Source organism: Dama dama, chromosome 11, assembly GCF_033118175.1.
Source record: "Dama dama isolate Ldn47 chromosome 11, ASM3311817v1, whole genome shotgun sequence".
NCBI classification, from domain to species: Eukaryota; Metazoa; Chordata; class Mammalia; order Artiodactyla; family Cervidae; genus Dama; species Dama dama.
Genome location: NC_083691.1, coordinates 763,547 through 773,134, shown reverse-complemented (window position 1 = coordinate 773,134; position 9,588 = coordinate 763,547). Strand labels below are relative to the sequence as shown.

Sequence of the window (9,588 nt, the reverse complement as noted above, 5' to 3'; positions counted from 1 at the left end):
CGCGTCCCCGCTCTCCTCCCGCGGCGCGGCGCCCGCCGCTGCGGGGCACGGGGCTGCGGGGGTGGGGGCGCGGGGGCGGCGCGGGGCTGCGGGTCGGGGGCGCGGGGCCGGGGGACCAGTGTGCGGTTACCCATGTACGCCGCCTGCACCGGGGCGGCCAGGGGCGCCACCCCGCCGACCTGGGCAGAGCAGGTGCTCAGTGCCCCCACCCCGGGGAGTGGGTCCTGCCCACGCCCAGCGTCGCTTGCCCCTGGAGGCCGCACCTACCTAAACCATCTCTGGGCCAGGTGCCCACCCGGCGGTGGCTCCCCTCCCCCTCCCCCTGCCCCTCCTGGCTGCGTTTTCACATAGGAAGGCTTTTGTCTGGAGCCCGGCGCTGGTAACCGGACACCCCTCCGGTTCAGGGCTGCCCCCAACACTGGCTGGACCCTGTTCCTCCGCAGCCCTGAGAGGAGAGCGTTGGCGGATGCAGCCTCTCCCCCAGAACCCTGGCACCTTGGGGTGCCCACGTGCAGACCGCTGGGCAGCTCGGACCTGGGGAGGGCTGGGGGCGGGGTGTGTTGCCTGCTTTCTCGGTTTGCAGCTGCAACCGGTGACTGCCTTCTGATCCAGGGATGGGGGCCACATTCCTTCCTCGCTCCCCAGGTGTGCCTAGCCAAACCCGGTGGGGGGACAGGTGTGAATGGCCAGGAAGATGAGACGGGGACCCCAGAACCAATTACCGTCCACAATGGTGGCCTCTCATTCATTCTCGGGTTCTCACGGACTCCCCTTCCCGTGTCCCCCAGCCCCTCTCAGCTCCCCGTGTCTCCTGTCCTCCCAACAAGCTTCTAGATCTCCTGGGCCTGGGGCTCACCCCGGCCTCCGAAGGAGCTAGCCACCTGCTCTGAGACCCACAAGGGGCCTCGTGGGGACAAGACCCCTGAGGCAGGTCCATGTACCCATTCTTGGCTTCCCCCCCACTTTTGTGACTCCAGGACACACCTGCCCTTCTGACATCAGCCTGACTCCCATGGAAGTCCCTCAGGAGGGGCTGGGCCTGGCTGTTTTCCCAGGGACAAGGGGGGGGGGGGGCTGCCCCTCCCCGTGGTGGGAAGGCAGTGAGAGGGGAAGCAAGTACCTCTCCTTCCTGGGGCGGGTGAGGCCGCCCACAAAGGCTGACTGCTAGGTCCTTTGAGGCCGTGAACCCCTGTCTGCCTGCTGCTCCCGCCTGGCGGTAATGCAGCCTCCCACTGGGACCATGGCCACCGGTAAACAGAGCTGTCGTTGAGGACGCCTTCAACAGCTGCAGGCTCAGGCGGGAGAGCCAGGGAGGGCCAGGCGCCGGCACTCCCACAGCCCCCGCCCACTCTGCCCTGCGTCCCGCTGGGCCATAGATCCCCCCTGGGCCCGGGCCTCCCCCCAGCCTGGACCCGGTGGCTCACCGAGCCCACCTCCAGCCTGCGGCAGGAACACCCTTGGTTAAGGGTGGGGACCTGCAGGGCCGCCCCCGCCACCGGCCCTGTGCAGCAGTGCCGACGGTGGTCCTTGGCTGAGGGCCACGGGGAGGCCTCTGCCCGTTCCCAGCCAGTGTCCACTTTGGAAGGGCAAGGGGGACAACCTGGTGCCACGAGGGCCCCTGGGGCTCTCGCCTGGGTGGGTGACACAACTGTTTTGTTACCTGCAAAGTAGGGGTGCCACGCTGAGCTCCCGGCCCTGTGGGCACTGGTCACAGGAAGCAGAGACTTCTGCCAGTGGGGATCTCAGCCCAGGGTAGGGGGCGAGGAGGGAAGGCTCTGACAAACATTTCAAAGTGCCCCAACTCACTGGCTCACTTGGAGCAAAGTCTGAACTTTTCCCTTTCTTGCTGATTTGTGACGACTCAGTGCTGCAAGACCATGGAGCCTCCCTGCTGCAGTGCCAGGGCCTCGCAGGCCTGCTTGGGCAGCTAAGCTACTTTGCGGGGCACTGTGAGAACCCTAGATACCAGGCAGGGACCCTGCACACCTGATACGCCACTGCCTGTGGCCAGCACCAGCTGGGCCCACCTTCCTGAACTGGTGTTGGGGAAGGGGCTGGTCCCCTAGGCCCTTCCGGGGACTATTACTTTGACATGCTGACTCACCCTCCAGGTCAGGTTCAGGACTGCAGCAGCAGACCACTCAGGGTATGGAAAGACTCATCCCTATGCCAGTGTGCTACTTCCCAATAATTTCATCCCCAGATTAAGCATACCGTGAAGTGCCCTAACGCTGCAGCACGCCAGGAAACGGCGGTGTCATGAAGTACACGGTGAAGAGCAAGCACAACCTCTCTAGGTAGAAATGACCAGGTATTGCCCACAGATGTTGTGGGCTGGGGAGCAAAGGAGGGTAAGAACATCGCTGAGAAAACCAGAATCTAGAGAGGACCCGTGGCCACAGCGAGAGAGACTGTCCATGGCGGACATTACGAAAATATAATGCAATGGTACTGTTTTTAAAATGATTAATTAAAAGCGTCACTACATGCAAGCTGTTTTTTTTTTTTCAATAAATTTTTTTTTCTCCAAACAAAATTCAAGGAAAAGTACAAGCATTTGTTCAGCCAGGTGTACCGATCTGTGGTTGCCCAGAGGCCTGGGCGCGGCCCTCGTGTCTCCACGCAGCTCTGTGCGCTCCTGGGGCCAAGGCACCAAGGCAACGGGCACCAGGCCAGCGCGGTCTCCACAACAAGCCGCTGCAGGGCAGGGCCCCGTCCTGCCCCGCCCGCCCCGCGCCCACCTCTCCCCGTCCGGGCGCCGCGGCCCCACACGCTCGCCCACCTGCCCACGACCCGTGCGGGCCTGAAGAACGAAGAGGGGGGCAGGCGGCCCCAAGGCCTCCAAAGCTCAGGGGGCAGGCCCGGCGCCGCCGCCCCTCGGCCCCGTGTCCCCTCGGGCGTCCGTGTGAACGGCCCTGCGCCCCTCCCCCACTCCAAGACCCCGCAAGATGAGCCCGGCCGCCCTCGAAAAGGCGCACGGCGAGGCCCGGGCTCGCGCGAGGGCCACGGGGCGCGCCCCGCCCCCCTGCCCCGGGCTCGGCCGGCCCCCGCAGCGCCCCGCCCGGGCCCGCGCCCGCGCCCCGCCCGCGCCGGTCCCCGCGGCACTGCGGCGGTTACCAGGACGCCGGCCCCGCCAGCCAATAGCGGTAGGCTGTCGGCGTGCTCTGCGGAGCCGGCCAATGGGAGCACAAATCAATCATTTGAAACAGCCAATGGTCAGAACACCGCAGAGCGAGGGGGGGGACTTGGATAGGGAGCGCAGAGGCCGCGACGGACCAATAAATGGCGAGCGGTGTCGGGAAGGCGGGCGCTGGGCGGCTCGATTGATGGGGCTACAGCCAATCAAACGAGGCCGCCTGCCAGCCTCGCTCCGGACGCCCAATAAGAGGCTGGCGGGGGCGGGCGCGGCGTGTATATAAGCGCCAGCGCAGCGTCGGTTGTAGCACTCTACGCGCCCGCATTTCGGCTTTCACTCCGGTCTTTCCTCTGCAGCCGTCCCTGCTGCCGCTGCCGCCACCGCCGCCATGAGGGAGATCGTACACCTGCAGGCCGGCCAATGCGGCAACCAGATCGGCGCCAAGGTGAGCTGGGACGTCTGGGCCGGCGCGGGTCCTCCGGGCGGGGCGAGCTGGCGGCGGGAAAGATGGCGGCATCCGGCGGGCGTCGCCCCCGCATTGCGGCCCCTCGCGGCGCTGGAACCGGGGTCGAGGCAGCTGGCAGCGACTGGGGTCCGTGGGGACGGCCGGGCGGCGGGGGAAGGGAGGGCCGCGCCGCGCCGTCCGGGGCGGGGCCGGCTCCGGGCACCTCCGGCGTGACTCAGCCCCGGACCGGCCCGCCCGCGTCTCCCGCAGTTTTGGGAGGTGATCAGCGACGAGCATGGCATCGATCCTACCGGCACCTACCACGGGGACAGCGACTTGCAGCTGGAGCGAATCAACGTGTACTACAACGAGGCCACCGGTGAGACCCCGCGCCCCTTCCCCACCCCCCCTGCCGCCCCGCGGCCCTACCCTCGCTGACGCCCTCCCGCCCCCCAGGTGGCAAGTATGTGCCCCGCGCCGTGCTCGTGGACCTGGAGCCGGGCACCATGGACTCTGTGCGCTCGGGGCCCTTCGGGCAGATCTTCAGGCCGGACAACTTCGTCTTCGGTGAGCCGCGGATCGGGGTGGGTGGCGGCTGATAGCTAGGACGGCGCAAAGGTCAGGGGGGGCCCAAGGTCGCCATCTTCAGGATTCGCAGAGCCGAAGTTATGATTTACTCTGTATGCTCAGTAGAAGCTGGGTTCCAGGACGCCCTCCTCCCCTCTAAAGTCACTCAATCCCTTCACTTAAAGCGGCTTTGCCGAGAAGGTCCAGCTGTCTGCCTGCCGGGAAGGAGCAGGCAGATGTAATCTCCATGCCGGAAGGCTGAGCTGGAGGCAGTGGCAGCTCTTTTGCTCTTGGGAGTTGGCAGAGGCTGCCCGTGGGAGGGGCTGGTTTGTTGTTTAACTATGTTAGCTTACCATCTTGGTGTTTCGTCGGGTACGTTTTTATCTTATCAGTTTGGGGGCCCGTCTGCTGTACCTGCAGGGTGGGTTTTGGGTGTTACCTCCCGCTGTGTCGTTTGGCCTTTGTGGCACCAGTGGTGACCACATGCCTGGCTGAAGAGCAACCGGCTGCCCTCTCTCTTGCAGGTCAGAGTGGCGCCGGGAACAACTGGGCCAAGGGGCACTACACGGAAGGCGCGGAGCTTGTTGACTCAGTGCTGGATGTCGTGAGGAAGGAGGCGGAGAGCTGTGACTGCCTGCAGGGCTTCCAGCTGACCCACTCCTTGGGTGGGGGGACTGGGTCTGGGATGGGCACCCTCCTCATCAGCAAGATCCGGGAGGAGTATCCAGACAGGATCATGAACACCTTCAGCGTGGTGCCGTCACCCAAGGTGTCAGACACCGTCGTGGAGCCCTACAATGCCACCCTCTCGGTCCACCAGCTTGTAGAGAACACAGATGAGACCTACTGCATCGACAACGAGGCGCTCTACGACATCTGCTTCCGCACCCTGAAGCTGACCACCCCCACCTACGGGGACCTCAACCACCTGGTGTCGGCAACCATGAGCGGGGTCACCACCTGCCTGCGCTTCCCGGGCCAGCTCAACGCTGACCTGCGCAAGCTGGCCGTCAACATGGTCCCCTTCCCCCGCCTGCACTTTTTCATGCCCGGTTTCGCCCCGCTGACCAGCCGGGGCAGCCAGCAGTACCGGGCGCTGACGGTGCCCGAGCTGACCCAGCAGATGTTTGATGCCAAGAACATGATGGCCGCCTGCGACCCGCGCCATGGCCGCTACCTGACCGTGGCTGCCGTCTTCCGGGGCCGCATGTCCATGAAGGAGGTGGACGAGCAGATGCTTAATGTGCAGAACAAGAACAGCAGCTACTTTGTCGAGTGGATCCCCAACAACGTGAAGACGGCCGTGTGCGACATCCCGCCCCGCGGCCTGAAGATGTCGGCCACCTTCATCGGCAACAGCACGGCCATCCAGGAGCTGTTCAAGCGCATCTCGGAGCAGTTCACGGCCATGTTCCGGCGCAAGGCCTTCCTGCACTGGTACACGGGCGAGGGCATGGACGAGATGGAGTTCACCGAGGCCGAGAGCAACATGAACGACCTGGTGTCCGAGTACCAGCAGTACCAGGACGCCACGGCCGAGGAGGAGGGCGAGTTTGAGGAGGAGGCCGAGGAGGAGGTGGCCTAGAGCCGCCGGAGCCGGGAGGCCGAGGCCGTGGGAACTCTTTATTCACTCACAGCCGCTCTGGTAGTCTGTCTCACTGTGTGTGTGCTTTCCTGTCCTGACATCACGTTCTGTACAGCCGCCACCATTAAAGCGTTTTCATAGTGTCTGGCTGCGCCTCTCCAGTTCCTTCCCATAGGCCTTGCGGGTACTGTTGCCGAAGGTCAGTGCATAGTTGTCCTGCATGGCTGTGAGGGGCAACGCTGCTGCTGAGCCCCTGGGCTCACTGCACGCACGGGGGACACGGGGCTGCTGCAGGGGCAGGGGCCTGCGAACGTGCAGGCTTGGGAGCTGCGGGCTGCCTCCCGGAGGTGGGCCCAGCCTGTGCACCACAAACCCCCAGGAGGCCAGCGAGGTCTGGAGGCACTGGGCCTCTTGGCTTTTAGTCAGGGCTGTCGGGCGAGCCCCTTCCGCACTGGGGAAGGGGGCACTGAGGGAACCTTGGGTCCTGTCCCAAGGGAACCTTGGCTGAGGTTTGGCCTGGCTGAGAGGGCTCCACCCCCGGCCCCGCCCAACGGTGGCCTGTCGTTTCTAAGAGGAGCCCGCGGCACTCACATGGTATGAAGCCCATGTAGAAAGGTATCAGGCCCTGGCTTCTGTAGATAGTGTTGCTGGGCCAGTGTGTTTGGGGCAGCCTTTCACCCAGGGCACAGATGGGATTTCTGAGCAGAAACTGAGGAAACAGGCAGGTTGGTGCTGCCATGTCCTGCTTCCCCCAGCTGGAAACCACTGAGCAGAATGTCCCGGGGGGTTCAAGGCTGGTATTTTGGGAAGTGAGTGGCTCAGGGGTCTTCCCTCCCCATGACACTCCAGACCTGAGAGTCAGGACCTAGTCAGAAGGATATGACTGGGAGCAGGAAGGGGATAGCCTCTTTGGGCCGGCAGAGCTTCCTCCAGGGGAAGCCAGAGGGTGGAGACGGCCTTGCTCACCCAGGGGTGGTGTTCACACACCTGGCTCTTGTCGAACTCGTCCATAGCCTGTGTGACCCCATCGCGATAATTCATCCCCATCACCCAGGCAAACCGAGGGACAAAGCCTGCGTAACCTGGGGAGGGAGGAGGTCAGGGTCCCCTGCAGGTCCCCACTTGCCCCCAGGGGTGTCAGGGCAATGCGTGTGGGCTCCAACCCCTTCTGGAAGAGGAGTGGACCTTCAGAGTGCCCACCCTTGGGAAGGGCCCAAGGGCAGCCTCCTCACTTGCTCTCCCCCCTGGGCCCTTGGTGGGGAGGGCACGCACCTGAGATGGCTTTGCGCTGGATCAGGTTGGGGTGGTCCAGCTGGGGCAGCCTGTGGAACCTGCCCACGTCGAGTGTCTCCTGCCAGTGGGCGAGTGGTGGGGACCGGTCCCTCCTGCAGTGGTACAGCTGAAGTGGGGGAGCGCGGGTCACTGCCCAGCCCCTGCCCAGGTCTGGCTGGGGTGGGGCCTGGGCCCATGTTCCCAGGGTGCCCCTCAGTTACCTGGTACTGCCCCGGGGCCTCGCAGGCAGGGGTGATGCTCTTCCAGGCCTCTTCCCCGAGTGCCAACCGCAACCCCGGGTGTCCAAGGTCCCTGGAGCCCCCCTCCCTGCCCGGAGGGCAGGGGGCGTAGGGGGGATAGGGCATGAAGCCTGCAGGCAGGGGTTCTTGCCTGGATACATTCTCACCCCCCAGGGACCCCTGGGCATCCACCTCCTGGGGTGGGAACCGGCCCAGCATCTCAAAGTTCTTGTAGGGCTTCAGACCTGTGTAGACAGGGCAGACTTGAGCCACAGCAGGCAGGAGGGCATCCTAGGGTGTGGTAGGGCCAGGGTGGGGGGGGGCAGGTGGCTTACCAGTGTAGTGGGGTATGTAGGGCTCGATCAGGTCACGGCAGGGCACAAAAGGTGGCTTGGGCTTGCTGAAGTCCTCGATGAACTTGGGCTTGGCGATGGGGGCCAGCACGGAGCAGGGGCTCTTCTGCACACTGGGGTCTGTGAGCAGCTGTGCCGTGGTGCGCCCGTAGGTGTTGCCCACCTGATAGCGCAGCTGCGGGTAGAAGCCGGCATAGCTGCAGGAGAGAGGGCGAGGCAGGGCCCCACAGGCAGGTGTGGGTCTGGGCTGCTGGCTGCAGGCGAGAGACTCCACCTGCCTGCAGAGCGGGGTCACGGCAGCCCCGCCATCTGGGGCTGCTGGGGCTTGAGCGGGCAGCTCAGGCCAAGCACTGAGAACAGGCCTGGCCCGTGGGAGGGGAGCTGCGTCGTCCTCCCCACCATCCGGCGCCATCCGCCAGCCATTTTCCAACAAGGGGCTGAAAGATGAGAGAACAGGGAGCTCTGCCTCCCGAAGCATCACAGGGAGGAGACGGGCTGGGCCTTCCTTGGGCTGAGGCACAGGGGAGCTGGCAGGATACCAGGAAGGTGTGGGGGACGCTGCTGGTGGGGTAGGTGCAGGTCTGTGGGGAAGTGGCGTGGGTGCCACAGCTAAGCCCTGAGGAGTGGCCTGTGTCACAGTAAGGAGTGTGCGCTGTTTTCTTTTTAAAACCTGCCTGGTGGTACAGTGCAAGGGAGACGGGCTCAATCCCTGGTCTGGGAAGATTCCACATGCCACAAAGCAACCAAGGCCATTGTAGTAGCACCCACAACCGCTGAGCCTGCCTGCTGCAACTCCTGAAGCCTCTGCACCTCGAGCCTGTGCTCCGCCAGACACCACTGCACTAGAGGCCGAGCACCACCGTGAGGGGCAGCCCCTGCTCGCCACGGCTAGGGAGAGCCCGTGCACAAAGACCCAGTGCAGCCGGGTCATGTAAAATAAAATCTATTTAAAAACTGCTCGAGTGAATGCAGGTTTGTTAGTCAACCAGCTGAGTGAGGCTGAGGCTGAAGGTCAGGGCCTCTTCAGTGTCACCAGAGTTGGTTCTGCTCTTACTAGCCTTTTTTGGCATGTGGGCTGAGTGTGTGTCAGTGTGCACACACGCTGTGGAGGCCCATTTCTGTTCATTTTTGGTCACGCTGCGTGGCAGGCAGGATCCTCGTTCCCCAACCAGGGATCGAACCTGTGCCGCCTGCACAGTGTCTTAACCGTTGGACCCCCAGAGAAGTCCCCGTTTCTGTTTTTGACGAGGGGACACCTAGCAAGGCGGCCTGAAGGCGATGCCCATCAGTTCACGCCAGGTGCTCATCTCGTCTTTATTTTTTCATTTTATTTTTTCATGTTTTGGGGGCACAAGTCACGCAAGGTCTTAGTCTCCGGGGCCAGGGACCGAATCCTTGCTCCCTGCGGTGGAAGCGGAGAGTCTAATCCCTGGACTGCCAGGGCTGTCCCAGCTCAGCTCTTCTTTAAAGCGGGACACACTCTGGAGGGAGAGGCCAGCGCCCCCCACTGTAGCGCTGTCCCCGGTCTCTGCTCCCGCGGGCGTGTGGACCACGTGGCAGGGCTGCATCGGCAGGGTGGGCTGGCCAGGCCCCTGCAAACCTGCCCCTGCCTCCTGACCGGCCCGCGGCCTCACCCCGCTCCCCAGGCACCCCGGTTCCCGGCTCCTGCCCAAGAGCCCCCTGCGCTGGCCTCAGCTTCCTGGAGACCCAGCTCTGGGGTCCCCTCACCCCTCACGGCCCGGTCATGCTCCGCCGCCCCCGGGGACCCCAGGCCTGCCCCAGGGCTGTGGCGCTTACCCAGGGATGTAGTGAGGTTCTGGCGAGAAAAGGCTGTGCTTCTGAGTGGCTGTCATCGCACCTCAGTTCTGTGGGGCTGCCTCCGGCCGCGCCTGCACCTGCCTCCTTCCCAGAAAGGAGCCCTGTTGCCTGGCAACCATTGTGAGGAGGCCTGACTGCTGGGCCGCCCAGCCCGCACCTGTGAGCACTCCCAC

The 9,588-nt window shown here is 64.3% G+C and overlaps 2 protein-coding genes across 2 annotated transcripts; one reads left to right on the top strand and one right to left on the bottom strand.

The window, feature by feature from the left end:
* The first annotated feature begins 3,422 nt into the window (after positions 1–3,422).
* On the top strand, positions 3,423–5,876 carry TUBB4B (tubulin beta 4B class IVb). Its single transcript, XM_061154119.1, has 4 exons — positions 3,423–3,581; positions 3,852–3,960; positions 4,038–4,148; positions 4,673–5,876. Exons 1-4 carry the CDS (start codon positions 3,525–3,527, stop codon positions 5,731–5,733), a joined length of 1,338 nt encoding a protein of 445 aa, XP_061010102.1. The 5' UTR covers positions 3,423–3,524; the 3' UTR covers positions 5,734–5,876.
* On the bottom strand, positions 5,869–9,450 carry CIMIP2A (ciliary microtubule inner protein 2A). Its single transcript, XM_061154120.1, has 7 exons — positions 9,395–9,450; positions 7,580–7,794; positions 7,227–7,489; positions 7,006–7,132; positions 6,721–6,815; positions 6,325–6,442; positions 5,869–5,957 (listed from the first exon to the last, which is right to left on the bottom strand). Exons 1-7 carry the CDS (start codon positions 9,448–9,450, stop codon positions 5,869–5,871), a joined length of 963 nt encoding a protein of 320 aa, XP_061010103.1.
* Between the last annotated feature and the right edge of the window lie 138 nt (positions 9,451–9,588).

Bases quoted from the DNA above. Each gene is read 5' to 3' on its own strand.
- TUBB4B (XM_061154119.1), top strand. From the start codon at position 3,525: ATGAGGGAGATCGTACACCTGCAGGCCGGCCAATGCGGCAACCAGATC. The intron at 3,582-3,851 runs GTGAGCTGGGAC...CGTCTCCCGCAG, and splicing joins GCAACCAGATCGGCGCCAAG to TTTTGGGAGGTGATCAGCGA. The intron at 3,961-4,037 runs GTGAGACCCCGC...CCCGCCCCCCAG, and splicing joins GTACTACAACGAGGCCACCG to GTGGCAAGTATGTGCCCCGC.
- CIMIP2A (XM_061154120.1), bottom strand. From the start codon at position 9,450: ATGACAGCCACTCAGAAGCACAGCCTTTTCTCGCCAGAACCTCACTAC. The intron at 7,795-9,394 runs GTAAGCGCCACA...TCTCTCCTGCAG, and splicing joins GAACCTCACTACATCCCTGG to CTATGCCGGCTTCTACCCGC. The intron at 5,958-6,324 runs GTGAGTGCCGCG...TGCCCCTCACAG, and splicing joins CTACATGGGCTTCATACCAT to CCATGCAGGACAACTATGCA.